The 27,573-nt window shown below is 32.3% G+C and overlaps 1 protein-coding gene and 2 long non-coding RNA genes across 3 annotated transcripts in view; all 3 read right to left on the bottom strand.

Annotated features, from left to right (window-relative positions):
* The window catches only part of LOC139489689 (uncharacterized), a 195,980-nt gene that overhangs the window by 144,257 nt on the left and 24,150 nt on the right, over window positions 1-27,573 (bottom strand). Inside the window, exons 9-10 of the mRNA XM_071276358.1 lie at window positions 25,478-25,540; window positions 23,998-24,076 (exon numbers count right to left, since the gene is read on the bottom strand). Coding sequence (XP_071132459.1) covers window positions 23,998-24,076; window positions 25,478-25,540 — 142 coding nt within the window. The remainder of the gene's footprint in view (window positions 1-23,997; window positions 24,077-25,477; window positions 25,541-27,573) is intronic.
* On the bottom strand, window positions 1,865-4,730 carry LOC139489690 (uncharacterized). The gene is made up of 4 exons (XR_011656218.1): window positions 4,639-4,730; window positions 3,924-3,992; window positions 2,573-2,708; window positions 1,865-1,943 (listed from the first exon to the last, which is right to left on the bottom strand). It is a non-coding gene; the product is annotated as an uncharacterized lncRNA (long non-coding RNA).
* LOC139489691 (uncharacterized) lies at window positions 10,681-13,478 on the bottom strand. The gene is made up of 3 exons (XR_011656219.1): window positions 13,393-13,478; window positions 11,617-11,655; window positions 10,681-10,768 (listed from the first exon to the last, which is right to left on the bottom strand). It is a non-coding gene; the product is annotated as an uncharacterized lncRNA (long non-coding RNA).

The following is a 27,573-nucleotide window of genomic DNA, read 5'->3' as shown; positions in this document are numbered from 1 at the left end:
TAGTGTAAAGTTTAAAAAAGATTTAACCATCGTTTTTTATCTGTATGATAATGATTGTTAAATATAGCAGAAAATGGTACACTTTTGTTTCACATTCAATTTTACCATTATTTTTCCAATGTTATGAATAAACACGCCTCAAACATGAGTTCACAATCTCTAGATAAGGGGTTTTAAAGGTTACATGAATACAGATTCTATGAGGTCGAATTGAAACAAATGTTTCTTAGCTTATTTTGAAAAAAAAATGAACTGGGTGCTAAAAGTCATTTTGTTCCATATTGCACTTTGATTAATGTTTGAACCAAAAACAAATCACATTTTTGATATCTTGTAGGTAATTTATTTTTAGGGTCAAGACTAACAAAAAAAAATCAATATTTTATAGATTTTGAATCGTGTACATTTTAATCGAAACCCACTAATAATATGTATAAAATAACGTATTTTACCTAGGTGTAGAACGACAAAAATGCTAGATAACTGATTTCAATGGATCTTGTATTTAATATTTAAATGAAATGTCCCAATTGAAAAAAAAATCGTACACAAATATGTTGCGTATTGTTTACGAAACGGACGTCTCGCATACAAAATTAAAAGCCTCATATCTTTGAGGTTTTTTATTATTCAAATGGCAACTCTCTTTGAATACAAACAAAACTAAATCCATGATTTTTAGTCAGTCAAAACATAAAAGTAAAACATCACATATTTACTATGAGAATAAAGCCATAGAGAGTGTAACAGAATATTCATTTTTGGGAATGTTGATAAAATGTAATGGAAATTTATCACAAAGTACTTTAGAGCTGACAAAAAAAGCAAAAAAAGTATTTTTTGCAATAAAATCACATACTAAATCATTGAATAATCTACCTATAAAAGTAGCAAATAATCTTTTTGATTCTTTAGTAAAACCAATTATGACCTATAATTCAGAAGTAACATATTTGGATACATATATTTCTTTTCATCGAGCCAAAAGCAGAGCCTTAACTTCAGGAAAAGAAATTAATCAACTTGATTTTATAGACAAAACCCCCATAGAAAATATGCATCTTAAATTTTGTAAATCTACTCTAGGGATAAGAAAAAATGCATCCAATTTAGGAGCAAGAGTTGAATTAGGAAGATTGCCTATAGAATGTTTTATTAAAACACAAACCCTTTTATATTTAGCTAGACTATATAATAATAATATTAATCCATTGTTAAAGGAAGCTTTTTCTCTTGCATAGTCTCTAGATTTGACAGGAACTCACTCATGGTATACATATGCTAAAAATATTGTTAAAGAGACTAACGTTGACCTTAATATTCTTTCTACTTGTAAGGACATAAAAGATGTAAATAAAATGAAAAACGATATAAAGTTAAAAAAGAAAAATAGATATGAAGATATAATTCAAAATAAATTTCAAAACATCGATGATAAAAGTAAATTTTTTCTCTATAAAAAACTTAAAAAAGATTACAAACTAGAATATTATCTAAATACATCTAATTTTCAGATAAGGAGATTAATCACTAAATTTAGAATAAGTGATCACTCCCTCTTAATTGAAAAGGGGAGATATTTTAAAATCCCAAGAGAGGAACGTCTTTGCCATAAATGTAAAATACTAGAGGATGAGAAACATTTCTTACTATATTGTGAGTATAATAAAACTCTAAGAAATGACTTTTTTCATCACATATGTACAGAAAATAATAACTTTAATAATTTAAATTTGTTTGTTGTTATAAATTTTAATGCTGTTGATATTTTGTATGTTTAATATGTATGTATTTATGTTTATTGTATTAATATATGTTGGTCACAAACTGTAAAGTTTATATGACAATAAAATATTTGATTTGATTTGAATTATTATCTTTTGTTTATCACTTAGAGTTATCCAATGGTTATCCACAGATGGCCTTGTCATAACATGTTTGATCTAAAAAGAATAAAATGTAATATTATGAGTGAAAAAGGCTTGCAATAAATATTCAATATTTAGAAATAATATTTATCTATATAATAAATTGTTAAATAATTTACTAATAGCACGATTTTACATGTGCACATTAGAGAAATGGATAAATTATGAGAAAACTTACATAATATAAACTGCTTCGTGTTGAAGGCCATACCTTGACCTATTATGGTTTACTCATTGGCACTCATACCACATCATTCTTTATCTATTAACCAAAGATTGTGCCATGATTAAGTCACAAGTTTAGTGTAAAGGTTGTCAGTATTCACTGTTGAATTACAGATGCAAAAAAGTAACAACAAATGTAAAACATTTCATAGTAGTCTCAAATTCTGCCCTCTTTTCTATGTTATTGTCATTCTCAATGGTTGGCGCTCTAATGGCTTAGCAATCGCTAACTCTCTGAAAGTTATCTGTATGGTGTGCTACAATGTTTTTCGTTTAGTCGTTTGATTTAGACATAGTGATTTGTTCTTTTTTCAACGTTATTTTTAGCTTAGCTTGTTTGTACCCTCTTTTCTTTCCAAATTTAAAGGCTTTCCGCACCTTATCTACTTAATTATTATAAAAATATGGACAAAACTTACTTTTAACTAGCACCTGACAGCCTCCTTGGTTGCATCGATTTCCTTCACAGCATGCTGAACACACTTGTACGGCTGCTCTTTTACCAATTGCAGGATTGTGGCTGGCTTTGTACGCTTTGAGGTCAGCATCACATAACTAAAACGGGATGTAGCATATCATGATTGTTTTTAAATATAAAGGAAATTCATATTACTTACATTGAAATGGACACTACCATCCATTCAATGAGACTATATAACTACATGTATTTGATTTATTTAAAAACACATCATAGCAATAAATATCAATTCAATTGTTTGAACTTTGTACTTGTTCAGCTTTATAACTATTTTGATCTGCGTGTCACTGATGCGTCTGGCGTATTAAATTATAATCGTGGTACCTTTGATAACTTTTTGAAGCTGCAACTGACTGGTACTTTCAAAACGTTGCACTATATTTTATATAAAGATGTTATTTTAATCTTGTGTAATTGATGCCGAAGAACTTTACATTCATTTCCTTTCTGTGGGATGAAGGTTTTTGCTATGAAAGCAATTATTGTGATTCTTCTAATTTTCATGTTACGAACCAATCAATATGTACTGCAAGATTGTACTATTTATATGTTTACGTCTACGTCCATACAAATATGGGCTTTCAGAAGTCTGTAATGCTTTTCTATCAGTAAAAGAAAAAAATGTTCTGGAATTTACAAATATTGTCAATTTATTCTCTGCATTTATAAATGCACACTTATTTGTATACAAATAATAATAAGAAGTGAGAGGAGGAGTAAAATAACGAGGTGAGCTTCTCTTGTTGCGTAAGCCTCATCTCGTCGAATAATTATTGTCAAATCCTCTGTCTAGAAAAAAAAATGGAAGAGGAAGGCTCGATGGTCGGTGTATGATTCTTACAAAACTAGTAACTAGAACCATCGTTAATACGTCATGTATAACATTTCAAGTCCACGTCTGTCGTTTTTACAAAACGCGTGTTGCTTACACTTGTTATGTAAGATGTGGAGATTTAGTAATACAAAAAAAAGCGAAAACTCTTTTTTTGTTAATCTTACAAGATGATTAGATACTATGATAATGATCAGAAATTACCTATTGCGTCAAATGACATTTTGATAAAGTCTGTATTTGCCTGCCATGTGATCCATGTATATAAATGAAGAAAAGTCAATCCCTGTCCGTTTAGAAGTGACGCGAATCCCTCAATTTTTAATTTTGGTTTGGATATTGTATACTCAAATTTTAACACTTCTTTTTTATAGTAAAATGGCATGTATATTTATGAAACTTGAATTGCAGATCTATTGAGTACAAGCATTTACAAATAAACAAGTCCTTACAAACTTACAGATTTCTGTCTACATCGAAGTTGAAAATATACTTGGTTTCGATAGAAAAATTCTTTTAGTTGACACACCTGTAATATACAACCAATTAAAAAAAAAAAAAAAAAAAAAAAACATCCTATCAACTGTCAAATAAACAGTCACAAGAAATGAAAAGTAACTGCCCTTCTTACTGTTTGTTACAGTATCTTATAGCCTTTATCTAGCCTCAAACTTTGTCGTTACGTTTTGGTCATTACATTTGAAATTTAATTATAAAAGTGTTTAGTTTTCTAGATACGTACTGAGAAGGTACATGATGATTTATAATAAATCCAGAAACAATGATGATTCTTATCTCAGTTGAACACGATCTTTGTTAGAGATTATACAAGAGAAACTAATAATTATATTAAGCCATTATACATTGTACTGTAATGCCGGCATTCCCCCCTTTTTATAGTAAACATAAGCCTGTACAGTTTCTTGAAATTATTGAGGATTAACGATAGATGTTTGTGCGATGTATTATGTTGTAAGTAATGTAAGACTTGTAATTCGTTATTTTGGCTGTTATTTCCATGATACGACAGATTTAGTTCCAGAAAAGGCCATGAACAGGACATTACAATACAACTGATATTGATTTTCCGTATTCAATCTTTATTTATTTTTTTATTTATAGTTAAACATCTTAAGTTTACTAATGTTCGCTATGGTTGTTTTTTTTACACTTACCTCATCAGCCCGACATGCTGAAAAAGTCTTGCAAAGTGTAGGGTATTCCACTCTGTCACACTGTCCACACTCGTTCTTAATACTTGGTACACTGGGACCTGTTTGATATAGCATGATTTATATTGAAATAACTAAAGATCAAATAATACCCTAAAGTTACTGTTGTGCATCAACTAGAGTATAACTGGTATGAGTAAAATAGTAGATTTGTGCATACCCTTATTTGACCCCAAAAAAAAAAACATTTTAATTTACTTTGGTCGACTATCTATATAAAAGAGATTTTAAATTAATGCAAAACTTTTATAATAACCATGGATGGTATTTATATCGAAATAACTATTTTCAGGGGTACCGGTTGGACCCCATTTAGAGCAGTGTGCGTTACAGTCAAACGTTAACATAATCTATCCCAGTCAATAGGAGACTTTAGGTCGTAAACCAATAGCCGTGGCTACACTGTTATGCATAATTATGATTCTATTTATCAGAGGTAGGTTCATTTGCGTTTATATTTTCGACATAACCATGATCAAAGAATGGGAGGTAACGATAATTCTTAGTCTAGTGAAAAGGGTAAATTACAAAGTCGTATTTTTAAAAATGATCATGTCCCATTTCAGAAATGTCACCTACTCTTTTGTAATATATATATATTTATTCATATTTGATAGGTGGACAGGATCAAAATGCACTATAGATTACTAGAGCACATCAACTTCATTAAACTTACGCCCTACATCTCGTCTATTGACGTTTTTACAACTGTTACAGTAATTCCTATTCCTCATACTAATTTTAAAGATCTGTTCCAACTAAACAACCAAAGACTGATTGGTAAAATAAGAATCACGGGTCGGGTTAGAGTGACATATCTTCTTACTGATATGACTAGTATTTAAAGAAAAACTCAATGTGTGGTCTTGTACTTAGCAAAGTGGTTTGACATTTTTACCTAAAACGAATGTTATATTTGCCACTGGACTTAAGCAACAATAGATCTATCTATTATGATTCACATGAAAAGAATCAATCGAGTTTGTTATTTGTCGATATGTGGTTCAAAAACTAAATGAATGTTATATTTGCCACTGGACTTAAGCAACAATAGATCTATCTATTATGATTCACATAAAAAGGGCCAAATTGGCAATCGAGTTTTTTATTTTTCGACATGTGGCTCAAACTGATGAATGAGATGCAATTGAGTTTGTGCAGATTTTTGCATGTTACTCGTACAAGCATACATTTTTCTTATTGTTCACTTGAAATTGCGTTTTCTTTTTCTCTATTAAAGATCCCGACCATACCAATGATTAGAAACAACCTAGTTTGCATAAGGCTTACAGTCGCAGATCTTGAAAGATTAACAAAAAAATGTTCTCATAAAAGTCCTGTAACCTGTAAAATATGGCAAAGTGCTGATACTAAAAATTCAGATTTGTAAGACAACAATGGACTTTATTAGCAACATGGGCTATTCAGTATGATTAAAACTTACTCAAAGAATAAACAGATACATCAATTAAACAATATTTGTTTAACAAAAGTCTAGTCGATGAATTGTTTAGTGTCTTTTACTCAAACATACGTCTTGACCTTGCAACCACTGCATTCTGTTATTTCAAATTCATTTTGTTTGTTTTTACTAAACCCGGTTTTGTGTAGACACGTTTCTAGTAAACTATAAATAAAACGAAATGGAATGTAGATCTATGATCATACTAGATATGGCCCAGAGAGATATGTATGACTAGACAATGAAACGACAGGACCACTTTGAATAATTTTTCAAATTTCAAAGTGAAATAAAACCGACCATTATTGTTTCTAATCAATTAATTCCAACATTAATTAAGTTTAAATTTTAACTTTTAAAAGTGAAAAGATTAAAGATCCGGGACTTTTTTAATGTTGACCTATCTAATGCTTATTGTTTTTACTGTTCCTTTGTTTGTTGATTTAAATCCCGCGCGTCTGGCGTATAAAATTATAATCCTGGTACTTTTGATAACTATTGGCACTCTTGGTTACGGGCAATTTATATTGGAGTCAAGCTGTAGTTCTCTGAGATTACAATCTATAGAAAAATCTTGCAATCATTGAAAATTTAGATCGAATGCACCTCGTAGTGGCGGATCCAGAAGGGGGAGGGGTTGAATGCATTTGAGTGGGGACATATGGTTAGACCCCCCCCCCCCTTTTATCCTGGGTTGGGACTCAGCCCCCTATTTTAAATGGGTGGATCCGCCTCTGCCTCGCCACGAGTTGAGAATGAATTCACAAGCTACATGTAGATGTAAACAGGATATTTAATAGCTATGATTGAACTACTTAAACTTCTCATCTAATGCGGTTCACTTTTTAAGTCATAATATATGAAAAATATGAAGAAGTAAAACATCTTACTTTGGTTACACAAGTATGCATTACATGGTGGTGAATTTTGGTTACGTCTTGGAGAATGACAACATTGCGCACAGGTTACCAGTGAATCTCTTTTTCTGCCAACATATGCGATTAAAACGCATATCTACAAAATACAAACATTGAGGATTAGTGTACGCAGAGCCGAATTTAGGGGGGCAGGGGGCCCGGACCCCCCTTTTTGGGAAGAAAATTTGGTTGCTTATATAGAGAATCACTGAAGCGTGACTGGTCCCCTCTTAGGCAGTCAGTGGGACCCCACTTATAAAATTTCTAGATTCGCCAGTGGAACGTGCTTTTCTAGTGTTTCCTAATAAACTATAAAAAATGGAGAACTCTCATTAGTATCATTTTAAAATCATTTCAATATCTAGTTTAAAAGAAGTATGAAATAATAGTTATCAGTTACAGAATGTTTAAATGTAACTAGAGGCTCTAAAGAGCCTGTGTCGCTCACCTTGGTCTATGTGAATATTAAAGTAAACAAAGGAAGCAGATGGATTCCTGACAAACTTGTGTTTTGGTGATGTGCTTGTAAATCTTACTTTACAAAGTTTATGAAAATTGTTAAAATTGACTATAAAGGACAATAACTCCTTAGGGCCATTTCAGTCGTGATGACTTATTTGTAAATCTTACTCTGCTGAACATTATTGCTGTTTACAGTTTATCTCTATCTATAATAAAATTCAGGATAATAACCAAAAACAGTAAAATTTCCTTAAAATTCAGGGGCAGCAACCCAACAACGGGTTGTCCAATTCATCTGACAATGTTAGGGCAGATAGATCTTGACCTGATAAACAATTTAACCCCCATGTCAGATTTGCTCTAAATGCTTTGGTTTTTTTGTTATAAGTCAAGAACTGCATTTTACCCATATGTTCTATTTTTAGCATTTTGGTTAAATTTGGCCCAGTAGTTTTAGAGGAGAAGATTTTTGTAAACGTTAACGACGGACGACGATGACGACGACGGACGCCGGACGCCTGACGTCAAGTGATGAGAAAAGCTCAGTTGGCCCTTTGTTTAAACATATTTATTTATGGTGGATTTGGAAACAAGTTTTGCAACTTATATTAATCCCTTTCCACTTTGCGGCATTAGCCTACTCGTTTTCGAAATCTACAAGGGTGTCTTTAACATGCAAGACATATGGCTCTCTCCTTCCGACGGACTATCATCGTTTCCTCAAGACCATACTCCCAAATGGTGTCAAGGGAGAGCCGAAAATTAATTTCCTGAAATTTTCATCCCAAACGGGAATCGAACCAGGAACCTTTGTGTTAGTAGTCCGATGCACTAACCACTACACCACGGAGCTATGGCCCTTTGGCCAGGTGAGCTAAAAATGAACATTTATGAGATGAAATTTTACGATACAGCAATTTGGATTTTAAGGCAAATATTTAAAAAAAAAAATAGATTTATAAGTGTTAACAAACCTCTCTCTTTAGTTACCTGTTGAGATCTGCAGCCTGCTGTAAAAACGGCTGTTAAATCTTCTTTCACGTGTCTATCAAGGAAGCAATCCTGGTATGAAACAAGAACAGATTACCAAACTCGTCAGTACTATATCTTATAGTGTTTTCTGCTTTCATGTTGCACGACACTTATTATATAAATTCCAATAAAGAATTATTAATGAGTTAAAAATAAATATTAGCCTACCCTATTGATATAAAATTGAGAATAGAAATGGGGAATGTGTCATAGAGACAACAACCCGACCAAAGAGCAAACACTAGCCCAAATGGCACACATTAGTATTCAACACATCGAGAAAATACAGCAACAGGAGGCTGGCTTCAACAGAGCCTTTTTAAACAAAAATGTGTACTAGTTCAGCAAAAATATAAATAGTTATAGATTATCGTTGGTTATCTCAACGAGATTGATTTTCTCGCTTGAGCGAAAGTGAGAAAAGCAACCGAGTTGAGATGACCAATGATAATCTGTTTATCGCTATTTTACCTATGACGACGTTGTCAATTTTATGTCAATTTCGTTAGCAACGCCACGTGGCCTCCTTAGTTTCTAGCGATAATTTTTCCATCTCAAGGGAGAAGCATGATATGAAAATTATCACAAGAAAAGATCAAAAGAAAATGCACAAAATAGCGATAATTCCTAATATTCAAAAGTCAGATTTAATTATCTTGTGGTATATTTTCATGGAAATTGTAAGTGTAAGATGACAGATAAATAATCGTGTCGATTTTATAACAAGTGTCTCTAAACAGACGGAATCTCGCACTTAGACATGTGGCATTTTGATATTTGTTCTCCTCTTATGCAATCAGTTATTTTTGCCTATTTGTAGATTTTATTTTGTGGCGTTTTCTGGAAGATCTTGACTGTACAGATGATCGTTTTTACCTTCTAAAGCTTAGAAAAACGTTTGTTTCTGTCAGTCAAATTTTTCGAGAAAAAATATCTTTTATTGGGAATACACCTTTATGTATTCTATCCTTCAGCATTTTATAGTTTTTGACAAAAAATGCAAACAAAACGGAGAATAACTCAAAAAGACAGACATAGTATACTAAACTGTCAATTTTGGTATAATAACTTACTAATGTTATTTGAAAATTAAACTATGCAATTGCTGAACACTTATGCTTTAAACAATAGTTTTTGCAATCATGATAAAACTAAAACACGAGTAAAACTAGTCTTTCAAGGGCAATACATCCTATAAGAGTTTCAATTGACGGTTCGTTCGTGTTGACTTATTCGTAGATATATTAACGTTGAACTTTTTTACTCTCAAAAGATTCTCTCAAAAAAAATTAAAAAAACATAAAAATCGTCATGTAAAAATTATAACTCCTATAAGGGGTCGTTTCACGACTTCTACAAAGTTGACATACTGTACCTGTAGATCTGTTATGGTTATTGTAACTGTTCAAAATTTTGTCTGTCTGTTATATTGTTCGTGGGAATTACCTATGTCAGAACTTCTAATACTGATTTCGTTTTAGAAAAAATGAGCCAAAAAGTTTGAAATAGAATAAAAATAAATCACAATTCAAAGAAACAAATTCCTTTCAGAATTTCTTTTACTCTTCGTTGCATTAAAAAATGTAATTTCGTTTTATTGATGTTGTTAAAATTGTATATTTTCAAATAGAGTTTCCCCATTTTTTATTATGTAGCAAAGAAAAGCTATAGATACAACCAAATTTGACCCCTTCGAATTAACCAATGAGCAATTAAATACAAACAACAATGAACATATACAAGTATATAGAATTGGTATGGGTATATGATGTGATTGCAAAGTATATACAAGTATTATACTTATAGATTATCGGTGATCATTTCAACGAGATTGATTTTCTCGCTTGAGCCGGGACGGCGAAACCAAGAAAGGCAATCGAGTTGAGATAAACAATAATCTTTTTATCGCTATTTTACATATGACGACGTTGTCAATTTCATGTCAATTTCATGTCAATTTTGTTAGCAACGCCACGTGCATGCTTTGTTTCTAGCGATAATTTCCAATCTCAAGCGAGTAGCATGATATGAAAATTATCACAACAAAAGATCAAAGGAAAAATGCACAAAATAGCGATAAATCATTTAAAGTGAATATCTGTTTTAATAATACATACCTCAGAATAATCATCACATACTGCTGTGGATCCAAAACAGTTTGTTATGTTTACCTCGTTCTTACAAAACAAACAAGAAAGACCTATAAAATTTAGACAAATACGTCGTAGTACAATAAGCATTGACCCGGTAATCTGTGTATCTTATACGTATGTCTTCTGCAGTAGACTTTTATTAGAATCCGTAAGAAGAGTCCAAAACATATCTTATGTTAGGACAGTCCATTCCATACCGTTTTTCACTTATTTAATCAAAATCGGTTGTCGTTGAAAAATATGGAAATTTGTATAGTACACGACCATTTTCATTACTGAACTAGCACAAGTTTTGATTAAGTGGACCACCTCCGGGTGTTGTAATTTTTTCGCTGCATTGAGGATATTTGGACGACTCATTTTCTCTTTGATATATTCCCCGTTTCAAAACTCAATTTTACAAACTCTAAATAATATTGTGTTGACCAAGTTTATATGTATATCCATAGATTAGTTTCTTAGAATTATATCATTTTGGTTCTTCTTATTCATTCTAGGATCATTCTGAATATTTTTATAATCTATTGTCTGTGCAGTTTTTAGCTCTGAAATTTTAAAATATTTACAATTGATAGAAAGGTCGTCTGTTGGGTTTTTTTTAAATATGCAGATTTTGAGGAATTTAATTTACATTTATCAGCTGTGATATTGTTGTTTTAAAAATCGAAAGAATTTTTGAACATGCAAATTATGTGACAGAAATCGGCTCTATCCTTTAAGTTATATTCATTACGGTGGATGAATAGTAAAATACTGGGAACATGCACGCACGAGCGAGACGTATTAAAAGTACTCGTGTTACCGCTTTAAGATGGAATAGAGAGTATGTTACTGCTGAGAATTGAAAGTTAACAATTACAAAGTTGAAATAATCCCATTATATATGAAAACTTACCGAATGTAGTATCAAAAAGGGCCACGAACATCCATATACCTATTAGAATATAAATAGATAAATTGACTTTTTTTACATATATAAAACAATTAAGACATAAGAAAGTGTATTGATAAAGTTTTGTGTATTTTCAATCAGTTTGCTTTTATAAAAGGTCTTTATTTTAGTAAATAAATGCATTTGTAGGAGCACACAAAATAACAAACATAATTTTGTCCAAGGACACAGTTATCGTCCTTTGGTTTTCGTTGTCTTACAAATATAGTCCCTAGTGTAAACAGTGTATAACTTGCATGTTTTATTTGATACACTTTCCTAATTTTTTTTTTTTATATATCAAATGCACGAAATATTAAGAAGGGGGATGTTATTACATGTTAAAACAATTTGAGTGCTGAATCTTTATGTTAAGTAGTGATTTGGTCCAGTGTAAAAAGGTCAAATTTTATCACGTCTGAAGCCGTCAAATTGAATTTTACACCCCTTAATACAGAATTGGCAATATTTTGAGTTAGAACTGGAAGAAGTTTCTATAACTTTGATATTATTTGTCTCACTGGTAGTACACTACACTGTAAAAATCTTTTTAAGAAAGAGCAGGTGCGATTTTTTTAATTTGAATTTATTGTCTAAAAGAAATGCACTACGAAATAACTGTATTATCGGGCCATTATGTGTTAATAGCTAATTATTTGCAAGGTTGACTGCCTTTTCTATGCATTTTACCCTGCAACTTTTTTTCTTAAACATATTTGTAAGCAATGAACTTATACCGGTCTTTGTTTTTTAACAATTAAGTTGCCAAATTTTAATATAACCCATAAATTTATATGAACTTCAAACATATTTACACATTAAGTATATTTTTCATAATTGTTTTAAAGGCAAATATTGTTTAACCACTTCAGGAGGGATGGTATTGTAGTAAATGTATATTCTATTGTGTAGGGCTGAAATAGTTGAACATATACAGGTCTTATCTGTAACGTACAATTATGGTTAAAAATTTCAAATTGGTGTAACATTCACTTTGTTGTTGTTAGTTTTTCATTAGTTGCTTTTTGTCTACGACATTCATCCTATTATTGTTAACTACAGAATTATTTATGGACAACTAATTAAATAAAATATTTGAACAATAAATTACTTAATGGTATAAAAATCGTGTTTTACACGCTACGTACAGTCTACCTTCGTGAACATTCAGTAGTTTCTAAATTATATCTAAATAAATTTCATGTGTTGTTTCAAAGTTCAACATTAACCATTTTTATAAGTTTTAATGTGTCTTTGTATTATCTTTTATGTTTTCTAAAATAAGTCCCAGACATTATTGTTTTGCATTTACTTTTAAGGAATTGTCCTATTTTTCAAACGTAGGAGCGTTTCATTTCATGTTCATTTTCACGTCAAATAATTAGAAAAAAAACGAAATCCAAACTTTATTACACTAAGATGAAGATTGGATGCTCTTAAGACACCTTATTGGGTGTCCTAAAGTTAGGATGAAAAATTAGATATATTATAAGTTAAGAAAGCTTCGAGAACACGACTTTGGACAAATACTTGTCATAAGATAGACTTAGGACACGTCCTAATCCTAAGATAGCTTCGAGAACACCACCCCAGTTATCTATGATGAGTTTATTTTGATAGTTGTTTTTGGTTCGATAATGTTTATTTGATATTGTTTTGTTTATCAATGTTTTTTTCTTTATGTTTGTTTTTTTCTGTCTGTTTTTACGCTCTGTATTTTTATTTTATAACATGACTTACATAATAAAAACATCTCAGACTTCCTTCGTCTAGTAGTCCACTGCAAATATGAAGACATTATTAAGATACTATTGTATGTGGAATATGTATATCAGTGGTAACACATTTACATTTCGTTACGTTCAAAACGACTCCTAGTTGCATCCGTGAAACCAAGGATGTTATCGTCTACTAGACTACGTCTTAGAACGCTTGTTGATAGCAACATTTGCAAGCAGCAACCTTCTATGGATTGAGCTGATATAATACGCGATATAAGATATGTAGATTGTTATTATCTTTTTTTATGTTGTTTGTTTGAATGAAAATAAACAGATGATAAAATGTTTCACCTTCAAATAATTTGCACTTTTTCAATGATAACGAACGTCAGCACATTTTTGTTGCATTGCCCCCCAAAAAAGGCGTATGACACTTGATCTTTATAGACTACCAGATTCTGTCAATTTTATGACAACAAGTGATCATTTGTTATGTTTGTCAAATACAAATGTTCTCAAATTAACAACTTTCCAAATTGCTTACTAGATTTTTTAACCTTCAATGAAAAGAATCTGTATTGTTTGTTTACCGTTAATTTACATGGACGTCTAGTCATTTGTTCGAAGGAGTCTGATGTCAGTACTTGATGTTGACTGGTTTTTTTTTTCATTAGATAAACAATTGTGTATCATTTGTGCTCTTATTATTCTTCTTTCGTGTCCCTTGCAGTGTTTTCAGAGATTGTCCATTCGTTTTTGATGCGTTTTGTTTTTTGATTTTGCCATGTGATTATGGACTTTCCAAATTGATTTTCCTCTGAGTTCAGTATTTTTGTGATTTTACTTTTTATATAGTGTACTGTGCAGTGTTACAGCCGATTTCATTGAGTGTGTATGCAAAGGAAATATCTTTGTTAGCTTGCTTGCTAGCTGAACCGCGAAGTCTTTATTAGGTTAGGTAAACTCACCTCCTTTAAAAGTAGACTTGTTCGACAGATAACCAATATATCTGTTTGTTGGACTATGCTACTTCGAAAGCAAGGTAGTATACCTGACCTAACAATGACTTAACGGTTCAGCTAATAAGCAAGCTTACTAAAGATATAACCTTTGCCTTAACACTAAATGCAATCGGCTGTAATTTCATATTTACTTTATGTTCCCGTTGTCCGATTTAGGTATTATTCGAAAAAAAATTCCATGATTCAAAATGTAATAGAAAACATGATATAAATGTAAGGTTCACGTAAGAATAGTTGACTTTATCATGTATTACCAAATCTTACCTTGACTTTAAAGTTCTAAAACTAACCAGAACGAACCTTCATCTCTATTATAACTGTACATACACATGACTCTATGAACTGATAGCAAAGATATTATTATAGTAAAATCTACATCGATATAATGCCGTTCGAAAGACTACAATATAATGCAACAATATAGAAGGAGATTTTCTTTGATTGCCAATGATACAATTATCCACCAGATAGAAAATGAAAATTTATCATCCGCTTGATATACATTAAAATGGCATATTTAAAAGTGTTATAACAAATTATTCTTCAGTATCCTGTACTGATATTTTCTCACGGTCCGAAAGAATGCTTATATCTGTAAATTTTATTTGTTAAGCATATACATTGTATAAAGAAACTTTTAACCACAAAATGCTTATTTATTTTTATTCAATTTGAGATTCTTTACTTTTACATGATGAAAAATCTAATAAATGGTTACTAATAAGGTATAGAAATATAGGTTGTAGATTGATAAAAGATATGAAAACATATGCAGAGTTGTTTTTTTATACTCTAAAGAAGGCTAAAATATCAAGAATCAATACATTGTTTTGAATAGAAGCAGTAAAGTTTTACTTTTGAATCATTTTTTTATTGATTTGTCTGCCCTTTTTTACAGATTTATTTCCCTTCTCAATGCAAATCTACATAGGAATTTTAAAATCACGATTTTTTAGTTTTCCTGAATTTAGATTTTATGGGACTTTTTTCTGTGTATATTTGGGATATAATGGTGAAGATAGAAACTTCAAAATCTTCTTTTGAAATTACTCTAAGGTTAGGGTCAAATTAATACTAGATTGACTGGACTTATAAAAAAGAAGATGTGGTATAATTGCCAATGAGACAACTATCCACAAAAGACCAAAACGACACAAACATTAACAACTAAAGGTCCCCGTACGGCCTTCAACAATGAGCATTGTTTGTTTTTTCACATTCTTACCGAGTTTCTTTGAGCGTTGTTTAAAACTAAAATCAGATAGATAATATCTATATTATTAAACGAGAAGACCTCATTTTGGGTGTCGCTTCTCTTCTTTCCACAATAAATTAATCAACACGCCTCTGTTTCCTATAGGTTCAGTGCATAGTGCCATTTGTCATCCATTCATATGATTATTCAGATTGAGTTATTTTGGGAGAAAAACGAGAAAAAAGGCATCCGGATATTGTCCCGTCATTGGACGAAATTTTAAGTCAGATTAGACTTCCGGTTTGCGTTTTTCTGTATACTTTGAACATACATATACAAAGAATAAAGTGTATTTTCATAATTCTATCTGCTATCATTTTCAATTTTACTATCCACGGCAGTCACTATGGATCGATTAGTAAACCTAGAATTGAAAGTAAACACAATATATTGATATAGTAATGAATGTTCATAATAAACAGATAAGCGCGATAAAAAAAAGCATTTTCCTGTCCTCAATAACCTATGACTTATGATACCTTTGCTGAAATTCTCCAGTCATTCAATTATTTACAAAATTCTTCCAACAACACTTTACATACTTTAAACTACGCTCTGAATGCCCGCGATTTCGCGGGTGTGTTCTAGTATTTATATATATACATAAGTACGTCTGAGTCAGTGACAACCCTACAACAGATGTATCCATCGGATCGCCATCAATGATGGCGAACCCATGCTACTGTGATATCGTGACACCAAATCGCCTGCACTGCAGCCGTCCCGCTAGACCACACGACCACCTGGGCTCTCAAAAAAAGAGCTTTTGGTGGGCATGTGTTACCTTTCCACGTCAGTTTTTATCTAGCGGCGTACTACAGTACATGATATATAAGGCATGAAGATGTTATTGTTACAGATCAGCTAAATTATCTATAGTAAAGGATCCTACAAATTAATGTAAGATACAGTCACAGAAAATAATTATATTCATAAGTACGTCTGAGTCAGTGACAACCCTACAACAGATTTATATATATATATATATATCCTCATCTTTCTACGACTCTGTGTAGACAAAATAGGACTACTGGATTAGACATTTGGGACTGTGTCAAATTGATGGTACTTATTGGTATTCTATCTAATTCTTCGTGTAACTCGGTGAATGGGATGAATACTTTCAACTCGACTCCTCAGCAGTCATAGTCATCGTCATTATATATCGTCTTCTCTGCATGATGTCTCTATCAATGACTTGCTGCCATTTATACAAAAGCCGTTAGGTATTCATCACTTTCGCACGAAATTTTATCCATTACCCCTTTCAAAACTTCATTCTCTGTTCAAATCAATACAAACTCGAAGCTATAGTTTCGGATATTACAAGTCACAAACTTTTCAAGCCAGTCCGCATTGGAAAAGATGAAAAAGAGAAAAGATCTTTACTTAATCTTTCCTTTGCCAACAAAGGTTTCGATGGCGTTAACTTATGCAATATCCTGCATTATCAATTAGTTCAATCAAAAATACCTCTTATATATATATACCAGTCTGTAACCATCATTTCTTATACCTATACCAAACCTATTGCAACTGAAATTTTCAATTACAAACACGTCTTGCAGGATCTCGATATTGACGACTTCAAGTCTAAACCTCCTGATTGCACAATTCACATATAATCCTGCTGGCCACGTTATTACCGGTGACCTCAACATTGTTAATATCACTTCTCTACGAAATGTGTTATCGAAAGGTCCGAAATATCGTGAGCCTTATTCAATTGGAAATACGAATTTAAAATTTTGATTAATTCAGTCAAGGATTATGCAAGGCCATGGGCTAAGCACGAGAAGGAAGGAATATTTATGTATGTGCCTGTTCCAAGTCGAGGCCTGTAATTGAGTGGTTTTCGTTTGTTTATGTATTTGTTTTTCATTCATTTTTTTACATAAATAAGGCCGTTAGTTTTCTCGTTTGAATTGTTTTATATGATCTCATCGGAGCCTTTTATAGCTTACTATATGCGGTATGGGCTTTGCTCATTGTTGAAGGCCGTACAGTGTCTTTTGTGGGTAGTTGTCTCATTGCCAGTCATTGGCAATCATACCACATCTTCTTTTTTATATAAACCCTCACGATACTTACCAAAAAAAGAAATGCTCGATTACCATAAGTCTGTTCTATGTTCCTTTGGAGTTGCAACAAAGGATGTAGAACTGGATTTTCCATCACTGTATTGGATACCTAAACTACATAAGTGTAAACAACGGTATATTGCTGGGTCTTCCAAGTGCTCCACGAAACCTCTTTCTACATTATAAACATCTATTTTATCAGCAATCAAAGACGGGTTTCAAAGTTATTGTGAAACTGTCTATTCTAGAGGTGGAGTGAATCAGATGTGGATACTTAAAAAAATCAAAAGATCTTTTAGAGTACATACAATTCAACTCTCTTTCATCTTGTAGCACTATTAAAATATTTGACTTTTCTACTCTTTACACAAGTATTCCACATTCCAAACTAAAAGACAAATTGAAAGTATTGGTATTGCTTTGCTTCATAAAAAAGAATGGCCAAGTTAGATACAAAGTATCTTGTCTTAGGGAGGGGTAAATCCTACTTTGTAAAGGATCACTCTGATTCAAACAAAAAAATCTCTGAAATTGATATTACCAAGATGCTAAATTTCTTGATTGATAACACATTTGTAACGTACGGAGGTGGTGTTTTTTCAACAGACTGTCGGCATTCCAATGGGAACAAACCGTGCCCCTAAACTTGCCGACTTGTTTCTTTATCATCATGAGGCTTACTTCATGCAGGATCTTCTTAGGAAGAAAGACAAGAAGTTAGCAATATCTTTTAACTCTACTTTCCGCTATATAGATGATGTTCTTCCACTAAATAATTCAAAATTTGATGAGTATGTGGAACGCATCTATCCTATCGAACTAGAGATAAAGGATGCAAAAGTTGCATTAAATTCGGCCTCATTGGCTTACATCTAGAAATTGACAACGAGGATCGGTTGAAAACAAAACTTTACGAAAAAAGAGATGATTTCAGCTTTCCAATTGTGAACTTTCCATTTCTGAGTAGCAACATTCCTGAAGCACCTGCATACGAGGTATATATCTCCAAATTGATACGATATTCCCATGCTTGCATTTCCTTTCATAATTTTCTTGATAGAGGGTTGCTGCTCACTAGGAAGCTATTAAACCAAGAGTTCCAAATGGTGAAGTTGAAATCATCCCTTCGTAAATTTTACGGACGCCATCACGAGTTGGTTGACCGTTATGGAATAACCGTTTCACAAATGATATCGGATATGTTCCTTACGTCGTAACTATAATCCCCTTCTCTTTCATGAATGTGACCTACCAAATTAGACTATTTACCGGATTTGTTATCACATAAGCAACACGACGGGTGCCACATGTGGAGCAGGATTTGCTTACACTTCCGGAGCACCTGAGATCACCCCTAGTTTTTATGGGGTACGTGTTGTTAATTCTTTAGTTTTCTTTGTTGTGTCAAGAGTACTTTTATTTGTCTGTTTGTCTTTTTCTTTTTTAGCAATGGCGTTGTCAGTCTATTTTAGATTTATGAGTTTGACTGTCCATTTGGTATCTTTCGTCCCTCTTTTAATGTTATGTTTCTGTTGTGTCATAGCTCTTCTCTTCTATTTGATGCGTTTTCCTCAGGTTGAGTATGTAACCCGGATTTGTTTTTGCTCAATCGATTTATGAATTTCGAACAGCGGTATACTACGTTTGCCTTTATTTGTGTGTGTTGGTGATTATTTGTCTCCTTTTGCCATTTTGGCGAATTTCAATGGGAAAGTCTATTACTTTTATTTTAGTTCTGTGTGCAATGTTTTGTTTATTAAGATGAAAGAAGATGTGGTTTGAGTGCACAACTCTTCATCCAAGTCACACTGTATAAAAGTAAACCATTAAAGGTTAAAGACACGGTCTTCAACTACGTGATTGACGGGGCGTGTGCTAGCTTGTGCGTGTGATACTCAGATTCTACAGATGTTTGTTTATAAAATAACTTAAAACGAAACTTTGAAAATTAAGCATTTATTGATGATTGATTACAATGAACTATTAGTTTTATAAAATGTTAGTTTACAATCATATATACGACTTAAATATGCCTAAATAATTATTGCATGCAATATCAGAAAGATTTGTACAGAGGCGATGAAACTTTAGGATGAGATAAAAATAATGATTTGACTCATATGTGATGAAAATGTATGTAATATAAAAGTGTTTATTATACAAGTTAATAATGTAGATATTTACTTTTGAAATATTTTAATACATAAAGGTTTCAGATTTGCATATCCAAGTTATCTTTTATCAACGGTTGGCCTTTTTAGGGTTTTCCACAATCATTTATCTTCTGTCCAGAGAAATGATCGTATGTATCATCCCGAGAAGTTGGCAATCTTTGATGAGCTGCCGAATCATATACATCATCAACAGTGCGGTTGTAAACATTTTCCTCAGAATTCTGTTGATGGATGTCCTGAAGTGGACGAGTATTGCCAGTTTGATAAGTACCATAGCTTTCTCCACTATTTGTACGATCTCTGTTACTTGGTAAATATGACTTTGAGGACAAATTATCATCAATAGGTTTAGCAAACTCGTAATCAGTCCCATCCTCTTTATATGGCTGAATTAAACTTTTTTTGTTGACATGATCCATCGTCATATCTCCGGGCCCATGGGTAAGATCAGAACGATTAAATCCAGTAATACTGGGATCGAGTACTGTATAAGTTTCAGCTGACTCATTTTTTGCAACGTTTTCAGTCCTGTCAAAGCCTGTAATATTAGGGTCAAGAACTGCATAGGCTTCATCCTTAGTATGAGAACCTGTTGATTCTTTTGTGTGCGCATTGTTCGATTCACACAACGGTTTATCTAATCGATCAGAGTTGTCGGCTCCAGAACATAGGGTAGTGGATTCATCAGGATCGAGAACTGCATATGTGTCGCCATCCCTTCCATTATTTGACATAACCTTAATTGTATTTGATGTTTTCTCATTTGGGTCTAGAACTGAATAATCATGAATCAATTCATTACCTGGAACCTTTATAGAGTTTATCTGATCAATTTTACAATTATCTGTTTCTTGTTTGTGTTTATGATGGTCAATATAATCATAGGTTGTCTCGTTTAGTTTTGTTCCTACAGATGTTAAATCTCCATATTGATGACTATCACGACGCATGGCCAATTCATTGTATTCTGAAAAATCTTCTTGCATCGGTAAGGCAATATTCTGACGTCCAGTGTAATCATTTCCATCTCCGGAGTTCTGTACGGTTTGGTTCTTTTTTGCTAATTTCCGTTCTATAGATCTGAAACCATACATTTTAAAATGACAAACTTCTTAATTTTCTGATAGTTTTTTAAATGAATTTCGTGAGTTATCTGTATGTCATATCATGCAGAATAATCTGTCTTTATAAAACAAATTTTAACAAAATGTAGCATTATGGGGAATACCAATAGAGGACAAAGAGTAACACCCGAAACAGTTAATAGTATGCCTGTAGACAAGCATATACCACAATCCATGTTTGGCTACCTTTTCAGTGCGGTTTAAGGGATATGTTCATAATGATTAAGTGAAATAGTAAATTGTGTATGCTATTTTTCAATACTGTGTACTGTAAATATTGTTTAAAGATTACTACTAACACAATGCTGTTTTATAATAGAGAGAAAAAAAATATACAATTTGAAAATTCAATAATTAAGATTTATTCATTAAGCATTAAATAAATTTAGTAAATTGAGAGTATCGATTGCTAAAGTTTTCTTTTCTTTTAATTTTGACGGACTAAAGCATCTTTTGTTAACCTACATTTTTTATAAGCGGTTTTTCCGCTTTTATTTGGTATAAAATTTGGTATAAAATTGCATACTTTGCGTGATTTGAACTCGGAAGAAACACAAAAAACACCCTATCCCACCCTTGAGAATATTTTTCTGCTGTTTGTTGTATATTTTGAGATATGGTCACAATAAGCGTCATGGACTGGACAGAATGTTTCCTGAATACATATTTTAACTGAGGGTTGAATTTATCACAGTTGGTGTCTGGTAGCCCAGAAACCATTTGGAGAAAACATTTGATGGTTGCCCTTCAACGTTTTTGATCTTGGACATTAATGAGAAATTGTCGATGAATGCAAATTCGTTGGCCAGGTGATACATAGTTGAACTGTCCTAATAAATCCATGACAAAAAATTGCCAAAATTCAAACTTACTATTTGTTTGTTTTTATTATGACCATATATTAGTTAGTCTTACAATTTGTTTACATTTGTATAACGAAGGTAGTCTAGAGTTGTTCGAAATATTACGAGGGATTTCAACGAATGATGGTTATCTTTTATTTGGTGTATCGTATTCCTAAATTGACTTATGTTGGTTTCTACCGAATATTTGATAATAGTTAATACAAATGTAAAGGTACTAGGCTCATAATTTATAACTCCGAAGCGTGCTTCGTCTACATGAGACTCGTCGGTGACGTTCAGTTCAAAATAGTTAAAAAGCCAAACAATATTAAGTAAGACCATTAAGGACCTAAAACTCCAAAAAAGTTGTGCTAACTACGGCTTAGGTAATATATGCCTGGGATAAGAAAATATTAAGTATTTCGAATAACTCAAACTTTTGCAAACAGAAAATTTATAAATTGATATTAATGTCAACACCGAAGTGCTGACTACTGGGCTGGTGATACCCTCGAGAACGAAACGTCCACCAGCAGTGGCATCGACCCAGTGGTTTTAATAGTTATCAAAGACACCAAGCTTACAATTTATTTCGTAAATTGATTATATTTGGTAAAACAATTATTTGTACTCCAAACTGTACCTAGAAGGGTATTTGCCGACTAGCGAATGCCATACACATGTCACCGTAAGATAGGTATTTCTAGCCACGTTTCGGCTGCTGTCTAATAATTTTCCATTTTTATTTCATTAATTTCTAGATAAGTTTGCTACAAGAACTTTGATAAAACTTCAGCCAATATTATTTTGGGAAAATGCCCGGAAACAGGTAGGAAAATAACAGTGTGTTCATATAAAAAGAAGATGTGGTATGATTGCAAATGAGACAAATATCCACAAAAGACCAAACTGACACAGACATTCACAACTATAGGTCACCGTATGCCTTCAACAATGAGCAAAGCCCATTCCGCATAGTCAGCTATAAAAGGTCCCAAAAAGATGATGGAAAACAATTCAAACGAGAAAACTAACGGCATTATTTATGTAAACAAATTAACGAAAAACAAATGTGTAACACATAAACAAACGACAACCATTGAATTACAGGATGTTCAGTCATTTTGTTGGTTTATTAGTTGAGCATTTGGTGTTAGCAGTTTCCTTGAGAATTTTCCTTTTTTAATGTACATAGTTTTATAATGTTATTGATAAATAATTTCAAAAGTTTCATTATAAGAATATACATAATAAACTGTTTTAAAAGATAACCACCAACTGACTTTTGATTTAGATATGAGGAATCAAACAAAATCAAAAGGAAATAGAAAGTCAACTATCTTATAAAACATAAACAACCGACACCAAAACGAACTAACGTGGATACCTGAAGTTATATCAAGTTCCATGTGGATACAATACATACATCTGTTTATTTATTTGTAACGCATGTATCCTCGTCCGCTAGTGTGTACGGATGGTATAAGAAAAGGTTGAGCATAAACATGAGTTAAAAGTTTGCCTTTCAGGGAAGTAATTGTAAATGACACACATTTTTAGGAGATTATTGGATGAAAGATATAGGTCTTAAATTATTAAATCAACTATTACAATGTGTAAAACTGATAGGTAAGCAGGTAACGTCAGGGCATCTGTCATTTGGATTTAGTGATCTTGCTATTTACGGAAAATTATTGGTTTATATGATGCGAATTCAACCACATACTTTGGATTGGAATTTGTGCGGTTCGGCTATGCATGTTTAATTTTGGACAAAGAGCGATGACTAGAAAAACAACAGTAGTTCTCCATTGTTCAAAAGTCCGAAATCAATGAGAGAAAACACATTGAGGCTACAAACTAAATCAGAAATAAGTGTATTTCAATAAGTCTCTCGTCTTCATGCAGGCATGTACATCAATCTCAAATTCGACTTTTGCATGCATACATGCAGTGTCAGTTCGGCATTAAGATGTTTGATTTTAAACATTACTGATGAACTTATTTATAACTTAGCTGAAGGTATTTACTTGGGAACTTTTATGACCTCGAACATCAAAATAAAATAACGAACAATATTGAAGTCATTGTAGTACGAAACAAAACATATAACAAATATTTACCTTCTTCTTAAAACTAAAAGAAGACAAATCAGTAAAATGACAATAATTGCAGCAGAAACAGATGCTCCAACTGTCAAACCTGGAAAGATATATAGTTACAGTATAAACACTTGTAGTAAAAAGTTTCTTTTAATTCCCTTACCGTTTATTCCTTTATATCTCCATTGCAATTTCTTGCAACATGACGGATACAACGTATGGACTAAAAAATACTGACCTCTCTAATTTTATCTGATATCTAACCGGAGTTTTTAGAGAGTTTTTTTTTTTTTGCTTAGTCTTCGGTTTTCTTTGTTGTGTTTTATTGACTGTTGATTGGTTTTTCTACCTGTACATACGATAAACTTTTCGTGTTATGGAACATCGATGTCAATTTGTATCTAAAATTAGTTTTTGAGTTTGAAAGTCCTTTAGTATCTTCAACTTTCTTTTACCTTTACTATTGTATATTTCGAAGTTGATATGATAAATATAAACATCCACGTTTTTTGCATCTGGTGAAAAGTTTTAATTCTTGTGCTTTTAAACTTCATCATTTAAGTCAGTTTGGTTACAATGATCTTTATCTTCGTTTTTGCTTTGACCTTTCAATTGTTTTGTTTTGAGCGCTACTGAGAGTTTTTAAGTAGATGAAACGCTCTTCTGACGTACCAATTGCAAGTCATTTATCTTTAATGAATTTTTATGCATGGATGCATATCAGTATATTCATACCCCGCCGACGCATATGCACCTTTTTGTGGTACATACGATTTGTTTGATACACATCTTAGTTCTTTTTTTTTTATATATCTTTCAGATAAAATCGTCGGTAAACTATCATTGCTAAATCTTATACCATAAATATCATTTTATGTCTGTTGAGGTTTCCAAATGGATGGTTTCAAGCAATATAATGTAAGAATTGAAATATGGAATTTGCAATGTCTGAAAATATAAATTTCGAGCGTACGAATCCGTTAACAAAATTCCTTTCATCCGGAACGCTCGAACCTAAAAATTTGGAACTATATCTACATGTACTGAAAAATAAAGATCACGTTCATTATTATAATTCATAAAGAAGTGTATAAATGAGTTGCTACATGGTGAACAACACAAGTGTTAGAAGTGATACGACCATTACTCTTCTAGTTATCACGAATTATTACCCCTTGACAATGTTTATTTGACAATACTTTTCACATTTGATTTAACCTTGTCAACTGTTTGGCTTCGAATGCCCTAATGTCGAAACACGTATTTGGCATACCATTAGCCGACTGGTATCTTACATGCGCTTTTTATGACGAGCATCGCGTTGTTTCTTAATAATTCCCCTTTTCATTGCAGCTGACAGATAATGTTTTATATTTTTTGGCTGCTAGTTGTAGCTTTTCTGGGTTGAATATGAACGTATAAAATCAATACATGTTGCAGTTTTAGTTTACAGGAAAATTATGTAGTAAAGTATTATATATTTTGTTTATCTGTGGCTTACCTATAACTTTTTCGTTGTCTGATATTTGCTGACGCTTGTTGTCGTCTTTTAACATATCGCCAGCTAAAAGTTAAAAAAATAATACCTGAATACAAAGGCATGCATGTTCATATATAAACGTTTTATCTAGATCAAGGGGCCACACCACATTTTATGGAAAATCAAATATGCAGCACAAACGTAATAAAAATTAGTGAAAAGATAACTGGAATTACTATAAAAAAAAAGCCAAACAGACGGTATAGATGAAGTCATATATCAAAATAAATGCGTCCTTAAATGACTTCATTGATAGTGAGTTGATACAAACATTATCATGATTTAGTTACCAAACACAGAATGGCGTTATATTGCTCCTTGGGACCGCTTTCTATTTATAGAATACACTAAGCATTTAAATTTCCATTGCACTTTTGTTTACAAGAAAAATTCTAGCAGCTGCATACGGAGATCTTGCGACTCTTAACATTATTTCATTTATAGCGTGATACAAATTTCAAAGATATTACAAGAACTGTAAAATACATGTCTGCCAGTCGAATGATTTACTTATATCATTATGACTTAGATGACCGCTAAGGAATATTTGTAAAAAAAAATTAACAGATGTAGTCCATATGTCGTAGCCAATGTCTTTTATAATTTACCATTCCGAAGCACCTTAATCCACATAGGGTAAGGCTGCATGCGTTAGTCGAAAACATCAAAGTACCATTAGTGTAGTGTGGGTTGTACGGTATTGACAATTTTTATAACATGCATTTTCAAAATTCTCCTTTGATAAATTAAGAAATACAGCATAACAACTCCTTCAGTAAATTTAACCTGAGTAAAATTCGGATGTATTTTTTTAGGTCGCTTTTGTTAATATGGCATATAAGGATTATACATATTTACACATTTAATATCATGTACAGATCTTTTAGAAAGAACAAACGAAACAAACACGTCTTTACTAACAAACTTGATTTTTGGAAATAACTTATCTTGACTTGGATCAGAAATGTTTCGAAGAGAACGGTAGTCTTAATCTGTGTTTACGACATGAGAAGATGTCAAAACCCAATACAGCCAACCTTGAATCTATACCATTGCCAATACAGAAAAAGCCAGTTAATAACACTATATAATAATCCACTCTTGGAAACAAGAGTATTGGAAATTTTTGAATCGAATTGTCGAATGTCACATAAACCTCCCATAAGGATTACGTTAAAAACGTCAAAAACAAAGGAGCTTGACTTGGTATATCCAACCAATAGGTAAATAAATCATAATAAAAGAAGAAAAAACTTGATTTATCAAAAAAACAGGTAACGATTGAATAGTTATCAAAGGTACCATGATTATAATTTAGTATGCCAGACGCGCGTTTCGTCTACATAAGACTCATCAGTGGCGCTCATGTCAAAATATTAATAAAGCCAAACAAGTACAAAGTTGAAGATCATTGAGGATCCGAAATTCCAAAAAGTTGTTCCAAATATGGCTAAGGTAATCTATGCCTGGGATAAGAAAATCCTTTGTTTTTTTAAATTTTCAAAAGTTTTGTAAACAGGAAATTTATAAAAATGACCACATAATTGATATTCATGTCAACACCGAAGTGTTGACTACTAGGCTGTCGATACCCTCGTGGACGAAACGTCCACCAGCAGTGGCATCGACCCAGTGGTGTAAATAGTTATCAAAGGTACCAGGATTATAATTTAGTACGCCAGACGCGCGTTTCGTCTACATAAGACTCATCAGTGGCGCTCATATCAAAATATTTATAAAGCCAAACAAGTACAAAGTTGAAGAGCATTGAGGATATGAAATGCAAAAAGAGATGTGCCAAATATGGCTAAAGTAATCGATGCCTGGGATAAGAAAATCCTTTGTTTTTTTAAATTTTCAAAAGTTATGTAAACAGGAAATTTATAAAAATGACCACATAATTGATCTTTATGTCAACTACAAAGTGTTGACTACTGGGCTGGTGATACCCTCGTGGACGAAACGTCCACCAGCAGTGGCATCGACCCAGTGGTGTAAATAGTTATCAAAGGCACAAGGATTATAATTTAGAACGCCAGACGCGCGTTTCGTCTACA

The sequence above is a fragment of the Mytilus edulis genome, chromosome 9 (assembly GCF_963676685.1).
Source record: "Mytilus edulis chromosome 9, xbMytEdul2.2, whole genome shotgun sequence".
Lineage (NCBI taxonomy): Eukaryota > Metazoa > Mollusca > Bivalvia > Mytilida > Mytilidae > Mytilus > Mytilus edulis.
Note: the sequence above shows the minus strand (reverse complement) of the source record. Positions and strands in the feature narration are given on the sequence as shown.